This window comes from Equus przewalskii, chromosome 26, assembly GCF_037783145.1.
Source record: "Equus przewalskii isolate Varuska chromosome 26, EquPr2, whole genome shotgun sequence".
Lineage (NCBI taxonomy): Eukaryota > Metazoa > Chordata > Mammalia > Perissodactyla > Equidae > Equus > Equus przewalskii.
In genome coordinates this window covers 10,869,409-10,892,337 of record NC_091856.1, presented here as the reverse complement: position 1 = coordinate 10,892,337, position 22,929 = coordinate 10,869,409, and the positions used below count along the sequence as shown (strand labels likewise).

Below are 22,929 nucleotides of genomic sequence, written 5' to 3'. Positions count from 1 at the left end.
ATATGTCTTCACATAATAAATACCACAAAGCTTAGATAGATTGCTGTCGGAATTTAATTTGGTGGGAGAATAGGTGGAAGAAGGGGTGGAGTCATTATAATAAAAGGCTTTAAGCAGAGACTTTTTTGAGGGGTACTTTGAATTTTTATAGATGGATTATAGGGAGGGCAATTTTAGTTGGAGAGAGGGACATGAGCAAGGATGCAGATGGAACAGTCACAAGGAATATTTAGGCAATGGGACATAAGCTTTTTTACCTTCAGCGTAAGAAAGACAATCACACATTCATACGTTCGTTCCTTCAACACATTTATAATGCCTCTTCTCGTTTAGGTACCAAGGATCCTAAAATAAATATTACTCATTTCTTACCCTCAGGGAACCCACAGTTTATTAGAAGAGACAGGCAAGTATGGGGAAAGGAAAGGGGACAGTATATTATTCATTGTGTGATATTAGCCAAGCACTGAATAAGGAATGTTGAATTTTTTTTTCTTATTGAATACGCATAAAACCCCCTGAGCTAAGGACTAAAGTCCACATTTTATGTCAGGATAAATGGAAACCCTGATAGATAAAAGCTTATAATCCAAGTAAATTGGAGAATTAGAATTTGCAGAAGTTCTTTTTGTTTACTTTTGAATTATGCCACATTGAATAAGTAAAATAGAATATAACAAAAAGTTTAATAGAGGCACATTTAAAAAATCAATGGAAGAATGGAAGATGAGGAAATAATTTCTTCCTAGAGGAGCTAATAAGGTGGTGAAAAGGTGACATTTGTGAAATGTGAAGAAAAGAAGAGGTGACATTTGCATTGACAAATAATGTAGTAGGACAAAAATTCTTAACTTGGGAATTTTAACAGCTCTTTTCCCATAATTTAGACCCCAATTTCTCACTTCTTTCAAAACCCGTCTTTCTCCACTCCCCTTGCCCTAGGAGGACAGACTCTATTTTATTTGAAGGAGGCTGTTGTGAGCAAGGAAGGATGAGATGGGGAAAGAGGGTGAAAACTGTAGGAAGACTGAGTACTGGGAAATGGTGGAAAGAAGTGCTCCAGAGCAGTGTGGCCTGTAATGCAAATGGAAGTTTTACAAGTATTGCTATGGTATTGCAGTTTTTAAGAAATTCAAATAGAGGACATTAAAAACAATTTTGATTGCTGGACTCTCTTTCCTTGTTAAGAATGAACCTTATGGACCCCAGTTTTATAAGGGTTGTAATAATACTTCAGTACTCATAATGGAAAGCAGATAATGGGTTGGGTTCTTTCTTTCTTCTTTGGCTTTTTATTGAAAGTGCACAGATCCTAAGTGTACAGCTTGATATATTTTCACAAACAGAACGCATTTCTCAAGGTGCTTGTAGATTGGACTTCAGTATTTCTAAATCATTCCTGGTGAGGAAGCACGGTTCTTTTAAAACATCCTGAATTTCTTTCCTGTAGCCCTAAGAGTAGAAGCTGTGATCTGTTTTGGGGGTAAACTTGCTCTCCATTTTGAGAAGGACCATGTTGAGGGGTGCTTTGAGTTGGGTATCCACTCCTTTTTATTGGGAGAAATGCTGATTCTCATGGAAGAAAGAAATGAATAGACACTATCAATCTGATAGCAGGACAGGAGCTAAAGAGGAAAATGGACTAAAGAGGGCCCATGTGAAGGGGGATGACTAATAGATAGCAAAAGCAGTGATATTTTATAATGATTTCTTTTTCTTACTGATCACAGTCCCTTTATTTTTCTTTCAAGCCTAAGTAAAGATGTTAAGCATAGTGGCCTTTTGATATGGATATTTAAGAGACTTATGTCTATTCTTTGTGGGCAAAATGTCCTGTTGAGAGCTTGAACAACATGGAAGCATACAAGATTACCAGAGAGGAATGATGGAAAACTGTAGAACAATAGTGTGGAGAAAAAGTGAAAACCAGAAACTAGGAAAATGTAAATGCTCCTTGGAAATTATTGGGGAGGTAACTGGAGTGCCTGCAGGTAGGCAGAATAGAAATTAGATTATTAGTTACTAAAGGAAAGGAGAGCCCCTGAAGGCTGGAGAACTTGGGGTCACTTAGGTAATATATCCTCTTCTTTTCTTTTTTTTGCCTTAAAAATATGAGTGGAGAGAGGGGGAACAAAGGAATACTTTAGTTAGGACTATATGATTATGTGATAAAAATCTAACTCAAAATTAGTTTTTTATACAAAGGTAATTTATTGACTCATAAAACTAGAAAGAAGAATTGTGAATCTAACTTTAGACACAGCTGGATAAAGGGGTTAAAATAACAGGATCAGATACACTCTCCCTCCTTCTCTCGACACCCCTTTGCCTCTCAGTTAGGCTCTCTCCAACGTGTTGGCAAAGATTAGCTCCAGGCTCACCTTTTACCAGTTTAGCAACCCTATATCAGAAAGAATGCCTCTTTTCTCATACTGAGACAACATTCTTGGATTGAGTTTGGTTAGCCTGGCAGGACTCACTTGCTATGCTGAATGAATCACTGTGACTAGAGGGATTTGCTTCTTTTATTGCCTAAGCATTTGTTCTGTGCATGCCACTATTTCTAGAGGGTAGGATCAACCCCGTACAGCACCACATGGACTCAGAGGGAGGGACTGTTTATTGTCAAAAGAAAAAATGCTTTCTTTTATCAGAGGCAGGGATGCTGGACGACAAAACAGTAGATGTCCAATTCAAAGTGACTAAGAAAGGAGACCAGGAAGAGAAAAGGAAGGGAGAAACTCCCCTTGACTCTTGGCTTCCATGACTTCATCTGTGAATACAAAAGATCTGATCTGGTCTCACATTGAGGATATCACACACCTCAAGTCCTTTCATATTTTCATAGATGCAAGTGTCTACTCATGACTTTCTTCACAGCTTCTTTCACCTCTTTATTCCTCAGGCTATAGATGATGGGGTTCAACATCGGGGTTACCACTCCATAAGACAGCCCAATGATTTCATCAGATGCTTTTGTGTCCTTTGATTTGGGCTTCATGTACATAAAAAGGGCTGAACCATAGAATAAGATGACCACAGTCAGGTGGGCTGAACAGGTAGAAAAGACTTTTTTTCTCCCTTCAACAGAATTAATTCTCATGATGGGAGAGAGAATGAAAACATATGAGGTGAAAATTAACAACAGAGGAATCACCAATAAAACAATACTTGCCACTGTCATGATAAGCACATTCATGGAGATATCTGAACATATGAGTTTAAGAAGAGCCAAGATCTCACAGGTAAGATGGTCTATGACATTATTCCCACAGAAAGGCAACACCATTGTCAGAACTGTTTGCACTAAGGAGTTCAGACAGCCTATGATCCAAGACCATGTAGCCATGTGCACATATAGCACCCTGTTCATGATGATGGGGTACCTCAGTGGGTTGCAGATGGCCACGTACCGATCATAGGCCATCACAGCCAGGAGGACACACTCAGTGGAGCCCAACCCAAGGGAGACAACCATCTGCAGGGCACAGCCCATGAAGGAGATGGATTTTCTCCCAGATTTAAATATGATGAGCATTGGAAGAATGGACGATGATGTATAACAGATGTCCAAGAGTGAGAGATTCCCAAGAAAGAAGTACATAGGGGTGTGGAGGCGAGAATCTAGGATGCTGATGAGGAGGAGGAGGCTATTTCCCAGGAGGATTATCACGTACATAATGAGGCAGAGCGCAAACAGAAAAAACTGGACCTCTGGGTACTGGGAAAGTCCCACCAGAAAGAATTCGGTCACAGCTGAATAATTCCCCATCCCTATGTATCCGTGTCACCTGCAGGTTTTAGAAAAGGACATGACTCAGGGAGATTTGAATTTTGGTATATATTTATCAAATCATTTTCACTTCCCCTATTTTGTTTTATTCTTAGAACAGCCCCTAGAATCAGCAAGCACAGGGATATTCTATTTTATTAATGATGAAACAGCACTGAGAGGTCAATACTGCTGAGGCTCACACAGCAACAGAGGCTAGGAATTGTGCTGGAGAATTCCAAGCTTCTAATTAAATAAAATCTAGGGACAAACTATATTCAAATATGCATACATAAGAATCACTTTATTGATGAATATTTTGAAATAAAACTGCATTCTAATAAAGCTAGATCTAAATTAAAATATATAGATTCTGCACTATGCTGCTTATCCTCAGTAAGACTATTTTAAGTTACTTAAGTTTTTTGAGTCTCAACTACCTCAGCTACTAGTCTCAGCTAGTAAAATGGGGGGAAAACTATAATTCTTTATCAGTTTGTTGTGAGAATTAAATTAGATAACATCTATATAGTGACAGGCATAGTAGGTGGTTCCAACATATCATCTAACATACATAATATAGTGCAATACAATAAAATAAAATATATAATTCAACATGACAATACTAAGTATGTATTCATAAATATTATAAATTATAACTTTTAAGTCTGCTTGACTGACTTATAGGGAAAAAATTGCTTTGTTTTTTTTAATTTTAGGGCAAGAGGATTGAAGTTTGGGACTGTAACTGATAGAAAATGAACATTTTCTGATCCAGGAAATAATCTGATCGCTACTTTTAAGTGGATAGATGAGGGACGTCTGTCCAGTTAAGAGTCTGGGAGTCAGGATCTGGAATCTGCCCTCCTTTGATATGTCATTTAGTACCACCTTTCTTCCTAACTTTTGTAATTTTCCAATGCTTTATTTTCTCTGTTATTCTGAAGCCACTACTGATAAGCTCACTGCTCTGAAATGGCCATGCTGAATTTCTCTTAGTATCCTCCAAATAATACACTCTTTAATCTTTATGCCTTTGTACCTGTTGTTTTCTTAAGCTGGAAGGACTTCTTCTAACTTAGATATTATCTTTTCTAGGAAAGCTTTCTTACCTCTTGGTCCAAGTAGGATGCCCCTGCTATGTGCTGTCACAGAACCCTATGCTTTCTGCTCTCCTAGCATCCTTCATTTACTCATTTATTCAACACATACTATGCCTTATGTACTGCGATATGTATGTGAATACTAGACTTTCAAAATAGGCACTGGATGCAGAATGCTTATGATAGTTATTTTATACTAATAAGAAACAGTTTATGTACTATACAACATGTTCCAATGTGAAAAAGTTATGGAACACTGCAAATTATTTTATCAAACTAAAATTGGCTTTTTACCCAAAACTGCTAAAGAGAGAATAAAACTATGATCAATCCCATTTATGAACACATATGTAAAGAACAGAAAGTCCATCCAAACTGCATACTAAAATTATGTTATTTCTATTAATCATGGAATTCCAAATTAATGCTTCAAAATCTATAAATATAATATATGAAACAAACAGGTAACAAAAATAAAATAAATATCATCTACCTAGATGCCCAAAAGCAATGATAGAACACAACATTCATCCTTGATAAAACCTCTTAGTGATCTAGACCTATGAGGATAAATCATTAAGATGATAAAGATTCTCTCTCTCTAGCTATTGGTCTACATAGTTCCAAATGGTGAGACGCTGTAGATATTTTCTTAAAAGTCATTCAAATGTGCATTCTTATTTAGTGTTTTTTCCTTGAAAGCTGCAGTAATGGGATACAAAAGCAAAAATAAATGACTTTACATGTAATATCACATTTCAAGTTCAATCATGTTTTAACATGCTTAAGTTTTTCCTCTAGGATGCTGACATTCTGGCATCTAATGGTTATGGTATACACATGTGAGGGCATAATGTCACATGTAATATCACCAATGCAAATTGTAGTCTTGGAGAAGAGTTAATGACAAGAGACAATACTCATGATACAATATTACATGAAAAAAGGAAGTTTCCTAATAATATAAATGATTGCAGTTTTGTATATGTATCCATACCTGAAGAAACTACTCCAAAATGTTAACTATGTCTTTCTTTGGAATATGGGATTTGGGGCATTAATAATTTTCTTTATAATCTTGGTATTTTTCCAAGTAATTCTTAATTTATATTTTATGATTATAAATATCAGAAATAATATTTTCAAACTTTCCTTGGAAGGGAATGGTGGGAAGGACGTCCAGAACTTTGGCTTCAATTTTCTCTAAAACTCAAGTAGGAAGAAAAACAGTGAATGGACAGTAAATTGGAGAGGGGCTGTGCATTGCTTTATATTACATAGACTGATTTAATGCCATTTAGTGTTCTGAGTTCAGACAATCAATTTCACATATATATCCACCATCAGCAGACATACTGACACAGCATCAGTTATTGCAAAAGGATTCTAGAACCGACCGTTTTTAATATGATCAAGCTTAGTGTAGATAGGATGCACTATAAAGTATCCAACGGTATTACACAAGAAAAAGAGAAGAGATACTTGGTGGGCAGGAGGGAGCATGGGCAAACATCAGGAGCTTCTGTTACCTATGCTTTGTGCTTTCTGCCATGAAGAGTCAAATTTCAGTTTCCTGGTTCTCCAGGTTTTGTTCATGTCTCTCCAAAGGACATGACATTTTCCTCACCTGTGGGAGGAAAGCAAACTCTGCTTGAAAACTATGGATCGTGAAGCCTTCACCCTTCTCCTCATGTTTACCAACAGGAGTGAGTAGTAGTTTATAAAGCGTATGTACTCACCCAGACTCCCCGATTTTAACCCAACGAACTTTTTGAAGCAGGGAATGGCACACTCACCATGGAAGATTTCCTCAAGAGGAAACTTTCAGCACTAAGTACTGCATCCTATATCCTGTTTCATTCAGTTTTTCCTACTGTTTATAAAGCACCTTTGTTCTTCACAATATGACAGATCTCTGGCAGGAGCTCCTGAATGCTTGTCCAAGTAAGTGACCCTCTAGAAGCCCTAAAAGGAATTGATAATAAGCAATGCTGAGTGAGTTAGAATTATATCCTCTTCTCCTTTTTCTACATGGTCTTGAGAATTATTCTGAGTTTTTTCACTAACATTGCTGTGTAGGTACCACGTGCAGTTCTTTGTTGCTGGGAACACAGCCGAGCTTTAAGCTCTTATCTTGTAGGAGCCTCTATCTGAGCAATAGGCTCACTTCTGGGATTGATGAGAACATGCTATCTTGCATATTCTAATTTCTAGGGCTGTGCCATGGAAGCCTACCATGCTCCAGTCCTCTTACTCTTTTGTTCTTTTTGCTATTAAGGTACTTTTATGGACAAGTACTGTTTTTTAATTGAAAGAACAGTTGTCTTTGAGTCAGAGGACCTAGAGTTCAGCCTTGCCTCTGTGGCTTTTAGCTGTACAAACCTTGGGCAAGACACTTAACATGAGCATGATGTAAAATGAAGTAACAGTACTTACTTTGTAGGATTGTTGTGAGGATTGACATAACAATACCTGAAAGATCTTGGTATAGAGGGAGAGCACAATAGATGTTAGCTTAGTCTGAACTCCTGGGCTGCTATTTCTCCATTTTCCATGGTAAAGAGAAACAACTAATGTAAAGTGATGTTCATCAATGTTCAAGGTATTTACTCCACCCAACAATTCCTTATTTCTCATGATTTTTTCAGTTTTATTCAAATTTTTTCAAATATAATAAATTATTCAGAACTCCTAGTTCCCGTTATCTTCTCTCCTTTCTGAAAATAACTCTTCCCAACTCTGTTCTTGTCTACCTGATTTAAGCATCAGTGTAGGATCCTCAAATTCTCCACTTACAATAGATCATGGTTTATTGGGACTGCAGTCTTCAAAACAAGAAGCCATTTTACACAGAAGCATGGATGTCTCTATTCAGCATTCCTTTTCTCCCATGTTTCACTAACTTGTTCTGTCTACATATGTAAGTTGCTGCAGCTCTTCCTCCTTTGATTAGTTTGAATCTTAGCTGTCTTCTCTTTCAGTTATAGTCATGCTGTTAGAACCTGCAGGCAAGTATCCCCCAGTTCCAGAGGACTGCTGGTATTGGTGATGGGAGCAGACAAAAATGAAGCTTTCATCCCCGATGGAAATTCATGCTTGAATCTGTCAATAGTAAGTCAATCTGCCACGTAAGTACTCTGTAACCTCTGAGCCCTGAACGTTTCCAGAGGGGATGCCAGTGGCTCTGGTAGCCAATTTAAATATTCCCTTATTTTCCTCTAAGAGACTCTGTAATCCCATAAGTGATTTAAAGTTGAATCTTTAAATCTTGCTGAAGATGGCGACTAAGATGCATTAGAGGTAACGTCTCAAACACCTAAACTGTACCTTACTTATTAAACAGCAATTTTTCTCTCTTCTTTGAATTAATTTTTACCCTGACTATAGAAATAATATGTATTCATTGTAGAAAATTTGGGAAATTCAGAAAAGCCCAATGGAGAAAATGAAAGTCACCCACCATTTCAGATATAGATATGAGTGGAGTCATGCAGAGATTGTTCTTCTCTATCTGGCTTATTTCACTTAACATAATTCCCTCAAGGTTCATCCATGTCGTTGTGAATGGGATGATTTTATTCTTTTTTATGGCTGAGTAGTATTCCATTGTGTATATACCATGGTATGGCTTTTTTTTTTACCCCATTGCTTTCGACCTCCTTTTGTCAAGTTTTAGATTTTTTTAAATAAATAAAATACACCTGAATTAAAGAGAATCCAATCTGAGAATTTTTGTCTTCTAACTGGTATGTTTGATATAATTACATCTATTATGATGGATATTAATGTATTTGAATATATTTCTTTAATGTTATTTTTCTTAGTCTTTTCTATCTACTGTGCTCTTTTTTTTTTTTTTAAGATTTTATTTTTTTCTCCCCAACGCCCCCTGGTACATAGTTATATATTCTTTGTTGTGGGTCCTTCTAGTTGTGGCATGTGGGACGCCGCCTCAGTGTGGCCTGACGAGCAGTGCCATGTCCGTGCCCAGCATCCGAACCAACGAAACACTGAGCCGCCTGCAGTGGAGTGTGCGAACTTAACCACTTGACCAGGGGGTCAGCCCCTCTACTGTGCTCTTTTATTTGCTGCCTTTTTTCTACCTTTCCTGACTTACATTGATGAAGTTTTCTTTATTTCCTTGAATGTTTTGAAAATTTTATATCTATTTCTGTTGTTTCTGTATTAACCCTTATTTTTAAAAGATGCTTTCTTAACGTAGCAAAATCTGAACCTAGCCAAGATATTGTAGTTTTCCTGAACAATGCAAGGATCTTAGAACAGTTACCTGTGATTGCCACCCTCTCTTATCGTCTTCTAGATTTTTGGTTCTAGAATTTTATTTCCACCACCATGTTTTTGAATTACCAAATTTATTGCCTTATTTTTTAAATAAAGGCAATAGTTTTATAAATTTATTCATATGTTTATTCTTTGTTAACTATTACTTTTCTTTTTCATTACACTCTTTCCATTTATGTTGACTTTTCTTCTTCCTTATGTACATTCTTTAATAGTTCATTGAATAGGTTCTGTGAATGATAAAAAATCTTTTAGTCTCTGTCTGAAAAGTTATTTATCTTCAGTCTTGAAAGATAATTTAGCTGGTTTACAGTTTATAGTTATTTTGCTTCAGTAATTTGAAGATATGATTCCATTATTATCTGAATTTCTATTTTCTTGATGCCATTTCTATTTTATTCTTTGATGCATGTAACAAAACTAAATACTCTTAAAATATAATAAGATTGTTTATTATTAAAAGCAGACTATGCATCCTTTTTTAAAAACTATATTAAATGCTCTTTGTCTAAAATGTATGACTTCTTTTTAGACCAACTTCCATGTTTCGTTATTGGCACTAGGTTTGCTAACATATTTTGCATTATTATAAATATTACCGCTCATTTATTTAATATTGATTAAAAATTCTTTATGTTTTAAAGTGTGAAATGTAAGTGTTACTGCCAAATCGTAAAATAAAGTGTAGACTGTATGACACACAAAAGAAAAAGCAAGAAGAGGTCTTCTGTATCAGCTATACATAGAACCATAGTCTAGGGTTTGTCATTATGCTCTTTATCTTATAAAAGGAAAATCAAAGAAAACTCTATTTTTTTTTTAAATAAAGATTGGCACCTGAGCTAACATCTATTGCCAATCTTCTTCTTTTTTCTTCTTCTTCTTCTCCCTAAAGCCCCCCAGTACATAGTTGTATATTCTAGTTGTAGGTCTTTCTGGCTCTGCTATCTGGGATGCCACTTCAGCATGGCTTGATGAGTGGTGCTAGGTCTGCACCCAGGATGCGAACCAGTGAAACCCTGCACTGCCAAAGCGGAACACGTGGACTTAAACACTTGGTCACAGGGCTGGCCCCCAAAATTCTGTATTTTATATTTTGAGAGCAGAGAGTGGATATTAATGAAAAATACTAGCAATTTACAATATATTTATTGAAAGGTAATGTAATTCTGCACACAGTATCCCCTTGCATCATTATACTTAGAATTTATTATGATTTTATCATCATGCTTAATATAGCTGGTTAGACAAACCAATCAAATTCCCTCCTTAAGCTGACCCTGGAAAACACATAGAATAAGAACTTTCTTAAAATTTTGTGTACTGTCTTTAGATGATTATTTTGTTGTTTGTCTCCATTCTTTTCTACAATTTGCTTTTGCCTTATGTTGCTGAGTTTTAATCTCATCTAATGCAGTGGACTTTGTTTTGATTGATGACTATTTGCCATGAAGACAGAATTTCATTTTTAACAATTATTAATATGATGAATGTTTATCATTTAAATATAGTCTTGATAGTTTACTTCAATAATTTTTTGTCATCCCCCCTCCCTAACACTGAACCATCAATTTATTGTATCATTCAAAATCCTTTGAATATTAAACCTTTTAGACTTGATGCATGAAATTTATATTCAATAGCCCTAATCATCCAAAGTCTTAATTTCTTCTTTAAAAACCAATAATATACATTGCACATACATATTAATGCATATCCTATTATCAACTCAATCATTATTACAATGTAACTGCTATTAATTTAGATAGTCTGTAATCAATAATGTCTCATAATTTAGTCATTTTTTTTTATTCCACATCTGTGTAAGAATATGAGTAAAATAGAAGAAAGAGTTCCTTCTTTTGTCTAGGTTATAGTTTAATTTCTTTGGGTTGAACTTCAATCTCTTGGTTCTCATTAAAGTTCCATATCAGAATAGGTCCTGAGAAATGTTAATAATTAAGTAACTTAGTTGTTATGGACAGCAATGTTACTAGATATATAGGTGATTATCATGTGAATCAAAAGTTTCTTATCAAAAGTTTCTTCATGGCCTCATGGATATTGAATGTGAAATTGCAGAAAAGTGCTGTAGGAATAACTATGGTCCTTTTGCTAAGGTATATACAATGTGACATGCTGTAGAGAGAGTAGTTTCTGCAGAAATAGCTAAAAACAAGTGGAAGACTTTAGCAGAAAACATGTCATGTGAAAGAAGTTCATTGATGACTTTCTCCTCATTACTTTGAGTTTAAATGTGGTAAATCTTCTGATACTTTTCCTTTCTTCTCTCCCCCTTTCTTCCCATCCCTCAGGAATAATAATGAAATACTGATAACTATTCAGTATAGGCAATTAAGTTTCAAAGGGACCATTAAAATTTATTTTTCATTACTGCCTTGTTGAAGTTGTAAACTATCTATTAAAAAGTTTTTCTTTTTAAATAGGATAACGTTTTTTTCTAAAAGAAGTTTAAGGAAATTTATAATGACACTTTAAAAAATTCATTTGCTACTTCTTCCCTCAATTAGAGTCCATCTTTCATTGCACATTTAACTTTATGAATTTTTTTAATATTTGAAAAAAGTCTTATCTTTCAGGGAATCTTGTGAAGACTGCTTTAATAAAGAATAATCTCTTGGTAACATGAAAAAAACTCCTCCTCTCTTTGTCATTTTGTTTATTTTATAAATTTAGATATTTGAATCTTCTAATTAGTAAGTCATACAAACTGCGGTCTTGTTTCCTCAAAAGAAGGAAACAAACTAGCTGTTTCTTCAATGACACACTTATCTATGTTCATTTAAATGTCTTGAAGAGTTACCCAGTTATCTAACCATCCTGGTATTCCAACTATCTAATCATACTGGTATTTCAAAGCCTGAGTATTTATCACCACTTACTTATTTTTATATTCATAAGACATTTAGATTGTTTCCTATGTAGAGTATAACCTTTATAACATTTTTGTCAGAAATATTTGTAATCAGAAGTCAAGAATTCTTACTAGTATATTACAATTTAAGTTTCTTGAATCCTCTGGGATTATCTTGCCACTGAACAGTGTGGTAAAATCATTTTAGCTTCTAGTTTTGCAAGCGTAGTGTATCCTATATTTCCTCATTTATACATTAGTAAATATTTATGATCTGAATTTTTTCTATCAATGAGAGTGTCAAATGGTGTAACACAGAATTGGTATGTCAGTGTGAAATTGGAAACAGATTTTCAGCTTTGACTCCAATCAAGATATGACTCTTTTCAGCAATAGAATTATAATAATTATTACTTGGTCTATCACCAAAAGCAAAAAAAAAAAAGAATCCCCCAAAACCCCCAACAAACATGAATTATGATAGAGTACACCGACAGGAGTCCAAGCACTTCGATTTGAGGATGAAAAGAGCTTCATCACAAGAGAGAGATAGACAGAGAAATGAGAATGTTCTAAGAATTAAAGGAAGTTCAGTTTTGCTGGAACACAGGATGCAGAGCAGTGGGGAGGGGTAAAAGTTAGTGAAAGATGAGTCTGAAGAGTTATATAGGATCTAGATCTTGGGCAACTTTGCAGATCATTTTAAGAATTTTTTTACTGCTTTATTGAAGTATGATTGACATACAAAACGCTGTAGATATTTAATTTTTACAACTTGATGTGTTTTAGGATAAGTATATACCCATAAAACAGTCATCATCAATACCATAAATTTATCTGTAACCTCCAAAAGTTCCTCCTGTCCCCTTTGGTTTTTCTTTTTTATCCTTTTGTGGTAAAAAGCACTTAACATAAGATCTAATCCACTCAGCAAAACTTTAAGTATACAGTATTGGTAATCATAGGCCCTATGTCGTACAGTAGATATCCATAACTTGCTAATTTTGTATAACTGAAACTTTGTACTCTTTGACTGACACTTCCCTATTTCCTTCTCCCCCGAGTCCCTGGAAACCACCATTTTAGTCTCTAGTTCTAGGTGTTTGACTACTTTAGAGTCCACATATAAGGGAGCTCATACAGTATTTGTCTTTCTGTGTCCCGCTTATTTCACTTAGCATAATGCCCTCCAAGTCCCATCCATGTTTTCACAAATGGCAGGATTTTCTTCTTTTTAAAAGCTGAATAATACTCCATTGTATGTATATATCAGATTCTGTTTATTCCTTCATCTGTTGATAGATATTTAGGTTCTTTCCATTTGTTGGCTGTTGTAAATAATGCTGTAATGAACATGGGAATGCAGAAATCTCTTCAAGATCCAGGTTTCAATTCCTTTGGGTATATACTCAGAAGTAGGATTGCTGGATGAAATGGTAATTCCATTTTTTATTCTTTGAGGAACCTCTATATTGTTTTCCATAGTGGCTACACCAATTTACATTCCCACCCATAGTGTATAAGGGTTCCCTTTTCTCCACAACCTTGCCAAAACTTATCCTTTATTTATTTGATGATAGCTATCCTAATAAGTGTGTGGTGATATCTCATTGTTGCTTTGATTTGCAATTCCCTAATGGTTAAGGATGTTGAGCACTTTTTCATATACCTGTTGGCCATTTGTATGTCTTCTCTGGAGAAATGTTTCTTTGGTTTCTTTGCTCATTTTTAAATTGGATTATTTGTTTTTTTGCTATTGAGTTGTAGGAGTTCCTTATATATTTTGGATATTAACCCATTATTATATATATATAGTCTGCATGTATTTTCTCCCATTCTTTAGGTTGCCATTTCACTTTGTTGTTTCCTTTGCTGCACAGAAGCTTTTTAGTTTAATGCAATCGCATATGTCTATTTTTGCTTTTGTTTCCTGTGCTTTTGGTGTTATATCCAAAAATTCATTGCCCAGCAGAATGCTAGAAGCTTTTTCCCTGTTTTCACCTGAGAGTTTTATTGTCTCAGGTTTTATATTTAAGTCTTTTAATCCATTTTGAATTGATGTTTGTGTGTAGTGTAAGATAAGCGTCCAATTTAATTCTTTTGCATGTAGATATCCAATTTCACCAACACCATTTACTTAAGAGACTATTTTTTCCCCACTGTGTATTCTTGGAATCCTCATTGAAGATTATTTGAAATTTATATATGTGGCTTTATGTCTGGTTCTCTATTTTGTTTCATTGATCTATGTCTGTTTTTATGCCAACACTATACTGTTTTGATTCCTGTAGATTTGTAATGTAATTTGAAATCAGGAAATGTGATGTCTCCAGCTTTGTTCTTTTTGCTCAAAATTACTTTGACTATTCAGGTTGTCTTTGGTTCCAAATGAATTTTAGGATCGTTTTTTCTATTTTTATAAAAAATACCGTTGGGATTTTGGTAGAGTTGTATTGAATCTGTAGATCACTTTGGAAAGTATGGACATTTTAACAATATTAATTCTTCTAACTGTGAACACAGGATCGACTTCTATTTATTTGTGCCTTTAAGAATTTTGTTCATCAATGTTTTACAGTTTTCAGTTTACAAGTCTTTCACCTCCTTGGTTAAGTTTATTCCTAAGTACTTTATTCTTTTTGATGCTATTGTAAATGGAATTGTTTTTTTAATTTCTTTTTTGGATAGGTTGTTTTTAATGTGTAGAAATACAACTGATTTTTGTATGTTGATTTTGTATCCTGAGACTTTGCTGAATTTGCTTATTAGTTCTAACAGTTTTTTTGGTGGAGTCTTTAGGGTTTTCTACATAGGAGATCATGTCATCTGCAAACAGTGATAGTTTTACTTCTTCCCTTCTGATTTGGATACATTCTTTTCTTTATCTTGCTTAATTGCTCTAGCTAAGGCTTCTAGTACTATGTTGAATAGGAGAGGCAAGAATGGGCATCTTTGCCTTGTTTAGGATCTTAGAGGGAAATCTTTCAGCTTTTCACCATTGAATATAATGTTAGCTGTGGGCTTTTCAGTAATGGTCTTTATTGTATCGAGGAGAGTTTTTATTGTGAAACAATGTTGAATTCTATTAAATGCTTTTTCTGCATTTATTGAGATAATCATGTGATTTTTATACTTAATTCTGTTAAAGTGATGTATTACATTGGTTGATTTGTGTATGTTGAACCACCCTTGCCTCCCAGGGCTAAATCCCACTTGGTCATGGGGAATTTATCCTTTTAATGTGCTGTTGTATTCAGTTTGACCATATTTTGTTGAGTATTTTTGCATGCATGTTTATTAAGGATATTGGCCTGTAGTCTTGTTTTCTTGTGCTGTTTTTTTCTAGCTTTGGTATCAGAGCAATGCTGACATCATAGAATGAGTTGGGAAGTGTTCTGCATCTATTGTTTGGAAGAGTTTAAGACAAATTTGATATTAATTCTTCTTCAGATATTTGGTGGAATTTGCCCATGAGGTCATCCGGCTTTTGTTGGTTTTTTTTTTTTTTTTTATTCCTTCAGCCTCCTTATTTGTTATTGGTCTGTTCAGGCTTTCTATTTCTTATCGATTCAGTCTTGATAGGATGTATCTTTCTAGGAATTTCTCCATTTCTTGAAGGTCGTCCAATTTGTTGGTGTATAATCCTTCATAATAGTCCTTTATGATCTTTTTTATTTCTGTGGCATCAGTTGCATTGTCTCCTCTTTCAGTTTTTATTTTATTTATTTGAATCTTCTCTCTTTTTTCTTAGTTTAGCTAAGTTTTTTTAAATTTTATTTACCTTTTCAAAAAACCAATTCTTAGTTTCATCAATTTTTAAAATTGTTTTTCTACTCTCTGTTTGATGTATTTCTGCTCTATCTTTATTTTTTCCTTCCTTCTGCTAAGTTTGTGTCTAGTTTGTTCTTTTTCTAGTTATTTGTGGTGTAAATTTAGGTTATTTGAGAACTTTTTCTTTTTCAGGGCTGGTGTTGATCACTATAAACATCCCTTGTAGCAGTGCTTTTGTTGCACCCCATAAGTTTTGATATGCTGTGTTTTTGTTTGTCTTAGATATTTTCTAATTTTCTTTTTGATTTCTTCTTTGATTCAATAGTTGTTTAAGAAGGTGTTGTTTCCCTATATTTTTGAGTTTTCCCATTTTCTTTCTTTATTTCTAGTTTCATTCCATTATGATCAGAAAAGATACTTAGAATGATTTCAGTCTTCTTAAGTTTTTTAAGACTTGTTTCGTGACCTAGTATGTGATCTATCCTGGAGAATGTTTCATGTGCACATGAGAAGAATGAATATTCTGCTGCTGTTGAATGGAATGTTCTGCATGTTTGTTGGGTTCATTTGGTGTGTAGATTTTTCAAGTCTGTTTCCTTTTTGATTTTGAGTCTGGATTATCTATCCATTATAGAGAGTGGGGTATGGAGGTCTCCTACTATTATTGTATTGCTGTTTATTTCTCCCTTTAGATTTGTCAATGTTTGCTTTATATGTTTAGATGTTTTGATGTAGGGTGCATATATATTTATAATTGTTATATCTTCCTGATGAATTGATGCTTTTATCATTATATAATGATTTTCTTTGTCTTGTGATAGTTTTTGACTTAAAGTCTATTTTGTCTGATATAAATATAGCTACAGTGATGCATTGCTTAATGACAGGGATAAGTTCTGAGAAATTCATTGTTAGGTAGTTTTGTTGCTGTGCAAACATCATGGAGTATACTTACACAAACCTAGATGACACAGGCTACTACACACCTAGGCTATCTTATATAGATAGCCTATTGCTCCTAGGCTACAAACCTGTACAGCATGTTACTATATCAAATACTGTAGGCATTGTAACACAATGGTAAATATTTGTGTATCTAAACATAGAAAAGGTACAGTAAAAATATGGAATAAAAGATAAAAAATGATACACCTATATAGGGCACTTACTATGAATTGAGCTTGTAGGACTGGGGGTTGCTCTGGGTAAGTCAGTGAGTGAGTGGTGAATGAATATGAAGGCCGAGGACATCACTGTACACTACTGTAGACTTTATAAACACTATAATTAGGCTACACTAAATTTATGAAAAATATGTTTATTTCTTCAATTAACCTTAGCTTGCTGTAACTTTTTTACTTTATAAAATTTTAATTTTTTTCTTTTTGACTCTTTAGTAATAACATTTAGCTTGACACACACATACGTTGCACAGCTGTATAAAAATATTTTTTCTTTATATCCTTATTCTGTAAGTCTTTTAGTATTTTAAAACTTTAAAATTTTTATTTTACTTTTTAAACGTTTTTGTTAAAAGCTAAGACAGAAGCATACACATTAGCTTAGGCCAACACAGGATCAGGATCATTAATATCACTGTCTTCCACCTCAACATGTCCCACCTAAGATTTTCAGGAGCAAAAACATGCATGGAGCTGTCATCTCCTATGATAACAATGCCTTCTTTGGGAATACCTCTTATAGGACTTGCCTGAGGTTCTTCTGGAGGAGGTGTCACTCTTCAGAAATATATCTATGATGGTTTGCTTACTTTGTTTTACATCACAGATTTGTAAACAGATAATGCATCATGACAATTCTTCCCTGTTATTAATGAAAACCTTTCAGTCTTGGGATCCATGTTTTCAACTCTTTAAGGGGCTTTTTGAGGTCTGAAAAAGCTTCAGTTAAACCCTTCACTGTGAATTTTCTTGGGAGGGTCTTCTTCGTTTTCTTCTCCTGCAATTTCCTTTTCTCTTGCCTCTTCTTCCACTATGTGATGTTACAATGGCTACAACATCAGTAGATGATAGGAATTTTTCAGCTCTATTATAATCTTATGGAACCATCATCACATATGCAACCCATCACTGACTGAAATGTCATTATGTGGCTCTCTCTGTTGGTTACCATTTGCATGGAATGTCTTTCTTCACACCTTCATTTTCAGCCTATGTGTGTCCTTAAATCTAAAATGAATCTCTTGGTTGTGTGGGAAGATGGCAGTGTAGGAGGACTCTGAACTCACCTCCTCCCATGGACACAACAAATTTACAACTACCCTTGGAACAATTATCCTGCCCAGAGAGAGAACTGAAAACTGGATAAAAAGGACCCTCACAGCAAGGGACAGTTCTGACTGAGGTTGAAGAGGCATAAATTCCTTTCTGGAGGGGAAAAAGCCACATTCTAGCTGTGGTGCTTCATGGCTGGGAGTAGTATTAAGGTAAGAAGCTTTCCCAGGAGGAGTAGGAGTTCTGAGTGGGAGAGCTTTGCCATAATTAGCAGCTTGTGAACTCAATGCAACCGAGATGAGTGTCATAATATCTGGCTTTTCTGGCTGTTAACAATGGGAGATACTCACAGAAAAGCTATTGAACATAAGGGAAAGAAAAGCCTGCTCTTAAAGGGCTCATGCACAAATTCACCTGTTTTGGAAAGCAACTGAGAATCACCAGAAAGAAAGGTGCACAGTCCTTTGGTGAAAAGATACTCACTTGATAGCTCTGGGCACATCTCAGCAAGAGGTGAGACCTCCCCAGGCTGGGACCACCTCCCTAGGCACTGAGACATTGGTGGCAGCAAATATTGTGACCTAGTACAGGCGGGCTGACACAGACGCTGGCAGATGCCATTGGAGTACTTCCCCTGGCCTGTTAGTGCAGGGGTCTGCTGCACCCACTAGAGCACCAATTTAACCCAGCTCTGCCAGGCCAGTCAGCCCACCCAGGGACTGGTCCCCTCCCGACAGCAACCCAAGGGTTACCTCTGGGCCTGCATAGGTGGGGTGGGTGGGACCTCTGCAGAATGACACATCCTAACTCATTTTATGAGGCCAACATTACTCTGATACCAAAACCCGACAAGGACAACACAAAAAAGGAAAATTACAGACCAATATCACTGATGAATATCAGTGCAAACATCTCCGACAAAATACTAGCAAATCAAATACAACAATATATTAAGAAATCATACACCATGGTTAGAGGGATTTATTCCAGGGATGCAGGGATGGTTCAACGTCTGCAAATCAATCAATGTGATACACCAAATTATTAAAACGAAGAATAAAAATTACATGATCCTCTCAATAGATGCAGAGAAAGCATTTGGCAAGATACACCATCCATTTATGATAAAGATTCTGAATAAAATGAGTATAGAAGGAAAGTACTTCAACATAATAAAGACCATATATAAAATACCTGTAGCTAATATCAATCTCAGTGGAGAAAAACTGAAAGCTATCCCTCTAAGAACAGGAACCAGACAAAGATGCCCACCTTTACTACTCTTATTTAACATAGTATTGGAAGTCCTAGCCAGACCAATCAGGCAAGAAAAAGAAAAGAAAGGGATCCAAATTGGGAAAGAAGATGTGAAACTGTCACTATTTGCAGATGATGTGATTTGATATATAGAAGACCCTAAAGAATTCATGAGAGAACTTTTAGAAATAATAAATATGGTAAAGTTGTAGGATACAAAATCAACATACAACAATCAGTTGCATTTCTATACACTAACAATGAAGCAGCAGAAAGATAAATTAAGAATATAATCCCATTTACAAGTGCAACAAAAAGAATAAAATACCTAGGAATAAATTTAACAAAAGAGATGAAAGACCTGCACACTGAAAACTATAAAACGTTGTTGAAAGAAATTGAAGAAGACACAAAGAAATGGAAAGATATTCCTTGCTCTTGGATCAGAAGAATTAACAGGTAAAATGTCCATACTTCCTAAAGCAATCTACAGGTTCACTGTAATGCCTATCAAAGTTTCAACAACATTTTTCACAGAAAGAGGACAAAGAATCCTAAAGTCTATATGGAACAACAAAAGACCCCAAATAGCTAAAGCAGTTCTGAGAAAAAAGAACAAAGCTAGAGGTATCACATTCTCTGATTTCAAAATACACTACAAAGCTATAGTAATCAAAACAGCATAATACTGACACAAAAACAGACACACGGATCAATGGAGCCCAGAAAAAAACCCACACATCTATGGACTGCTAATTTTCAACAAGTGAGCCAAGAACGTACAATGGATAAATGAAGGTCTTTTCAATAAATGGTGTTGGGAAAAATGGACAGCTATAAGCAAGGGAATTAAAGTAGACCATTATATTACACCATACACAAAAATTAACTAAAAGTGGATTAAAGACTTGAATATAAGACCTAAAACCATAAAACTTCTAGAAGAAAACATAGGCAGTATACTCTTCAACATCTATCTTAGCAGCATACTTTCAAGTACCACGTCTGACCAGGCAAGGGAAAGAATTAAAAAATAAACAAATGAGGCTACATCAAACTAAAAATCTTCTGCACAGCAAAGGAAACCATCAACAAAATGAAAAGACAACCTAACAATTGGGAGAAGATATTTGCAAACCATGTATCTGATAAGGGGTTAATATCCAAAATATATAAAGAACTCATACATCTCAACAACAAAGAAACTAACAACCCAATTAGAAAATAGGGAAAAAATCTGAACAGACATTTCTCCAAAGAAGTTATACAGCTGGCCAACAGGCACATGAAAAGATGTTCAACATCACTAATTATCAGGGAAATGCAAATCAAAACAACAAGATATATCACCGCATGCCTGTCAGAATGGCAGTAATTAACAAGACAAGAAATTACAGGTGTTGGAGAGGATGTGGAGAAAAGGCAACTCTCATATAGTTCTGGTGAGAATGCAAACTGGTGGAGCCATTATGGAAAACAGTATGGAGATTCCTCAAAAAATTAAGAATAAAACTACCATATAATCCAGCTATTCCACTGCTGGGTATTTGTCCAAAGCACATGAAAACACGAATGGATAAAGATACATACACCCCTATCTTCACTGACGTGTTATTCACAATAGCCAAGACTGGTAAACAACAGAAGTGTCCATCAAGGGATGAATGGATAAAGAAGATGTGGTATATATACACAATGGAATACTGCCAAGCCATAAAAATGATGAAATCTTGCCATTTGTGACAACATGGATGGACTTTGAGGGTATTATGCTAAGTAACATTTCAGAAGGAGAAAATCAGATACCATATGATCTCACTCATAAATGGAAGATGAAAACAACAACAAACAAACACATAGATACAGAGATTAGATTGGTGGTTACCAGAGGGGAAGGAGGGAGAGAGGTGGGCAAAAGAGGTGACTAGGAACATGTGTATGGTGATGGATGGTAGTCTTTGGGTGGTGAACATGATGTAATCTACACAGAAACCAAAATATAATGATGTACACCTGAAATTTATGTAATATTAGAAACCAATGTTACCTCAATAAAAAAAATTAAGGACAAAAGAAAAATGTATCTCTTGTAGATGGCCTATAGTTGGATCTTGTCTTTTACTCCATTTAGCCACTATATGTCTTATGATTGGAGAGTTTAGTCCACTTACATTTAAGTAATTATTGATAGATAAGCAGTTACTATTGTCAATTTGTTCAGTGTTTCTGTCTGTTTGTATCTCTCCTGTTTCTCTCTTCTCTTTTCTTTGTGGTTTCATGATTTTTTTGCAGTGGTATTCTTTGATTCTTTTCTCTTTATCTTTTCTGTATCTATTGTACTTTTTTTGTGGTTATAGGATTTGTTTCAACTTTTTTTAGTTATAGTGGTGCATTGTAATCTGATAAAAACAACACAATTTCACATGCAAAAATTTTACACTTTACCCCTCCTCCCTTTATGTAATTATTGTTATATTTTACTTCTTTTTATATAGGCATACCTCAGAGATATTGCTGGTTTGGTTTCAGACCACTGAAATAAAGCAAATATTGCAATAAAGCAAGTCACATGATTTCTTTTGTTTCCCAGTGCATATAAAAGTTATATTTACACTATACTATAGTCTATTAAGTTTGCCATAGCATTATGTCTAAAAAATGTAAATACCTTCATTAAGTTATTGCTAAAAAATGCTAGCCATCATCTGAGCCATTAGCAAGTCATAATCTTTTTACTGGTATAAGGTCTTGTAAAAAATGCAATATCCATGAAGCACAATAAAGTGAAGTGCAATGAAATGAGGTATGCCTGTATTGTATTTCTATTAACAAATTTCTGTGGTTATAGTTATTCTTAGTACTTTGTCTTTTAATTTATATGCTAGTATTAAGAGTGATGTACATGCCATCGTTACAGTATACAGTATTCTGTGTTTGTATTTATATTTATCTTTAGCAGTGAGAGTTATATTTCATATTCTTTCATGTCGTTGTTTAGCATCTTGTAGTTTCAACTTGAAAAACTCCTTTAATACTTCTTGCAAAGCAGGTCAAGTGGTGATGAACTCAAGTTTTTATTTGTCTGGGAAAGTCTTTATCTTTTCTTTATTCTTAAAGGATATTGGCTGGGGAAGGCACATTTGGTTGGCAGTTTTCTTCTTTTAGTAGTTTTAATATATCATCCTACTCTCCTGGCCTGCAAGACTTCTGCTGAAAAATCTGATGCTGTTCTTATGGGGAATCACTTGTATGTGACAAGTTGCTTTTCTCTTGCTGCTTTCAGAGTACGCCCTTTGTCTTAGACTTTTGACATTTAACAATAATATGTCTTGGTTTAGACCTCTTTGGGAACAAACTATTTGGAGATTTTTGAGTTTCATAAATGTGGATGTTCATTTTCCTTCCTGATTTGGGATGTTTTCAGCCATTATTTCTATGAAAAGCTTTCTGTTCCTTTCTCTTTCTCTTCTCTTTTTGGGACTCCAATACTGCATATATGCATTCTTTGGATGATATCCCATAAGTTACATAGGATTTCTTTACCCTTTTTCCATTATTTTTTACTTTTTGTTTCTTTAACTGGATAATTTCACATGACTTTTCTTTGAGTTTGCT

General features: G+C 34.9%; 2 protein-coding genes across 5 annotated transcripts in view; one reads left to right on the top strand and one right to left on the bottom strand.

The window, feature by feature from the left end:
* Positions 1–22,929, top strand: part of LOC103555520 (phospholipid-transporting ATPase ABCA1-like) — a 74,346-nt gene that overhangs the window by 47,026 nt on the left and 4,391 nt on the right. For 2 of the 4 annotated variants that reach the window (XR_011533479.1, XM_070595999.1), the window contains 2 exons: positions 7,857–7,986; positions 8,806–9,889. The gene's annotated coding sequence lies outside the window, so the exon portion shown is untranslated. Of the gene's footprint in view, positions 1–3,090; positions 3,246–7,856; positions 7,987–8,805; positions 10,022–22,929 lie in introns of those variants that run through there. The other 2 variants (XM_070595998.1, XM_070596003.1) reach the window with 2 other exon arrangements.
* Positions 2,843–6,471, bottom strand: LOC103555521 (olfactory receptor 13D1). Its single transcript, XM_008527144.2, has 2 exons — positions 6,405–6,471; positions 2,843–3,774 (listed from the first exon to the last, which is right to left on the bottom strand). Exons 1-2 carry the CDS (start codon positions 6,469–6,471, stop codon positions 2,843–2,845), a joined length of 999 nt encoding a protein of 332 aa, XP_008525366.2.

Coding starts and splice junctions, on each gene's coding strand:
- LOC103555521 (XM_008527144.2), bottom strand. CDS start 6,471: ATGAACAAAACCTGGAGAACCAGGAAACTGAAATTTGACTCTTCATGG. Junction 3,775..6,404: donor GCAGAAAGCACAAAGCATAG/GTAACAGAAGCT, acceptor ACGGATACATAG/GGATGGGGAATTATTCAGCT.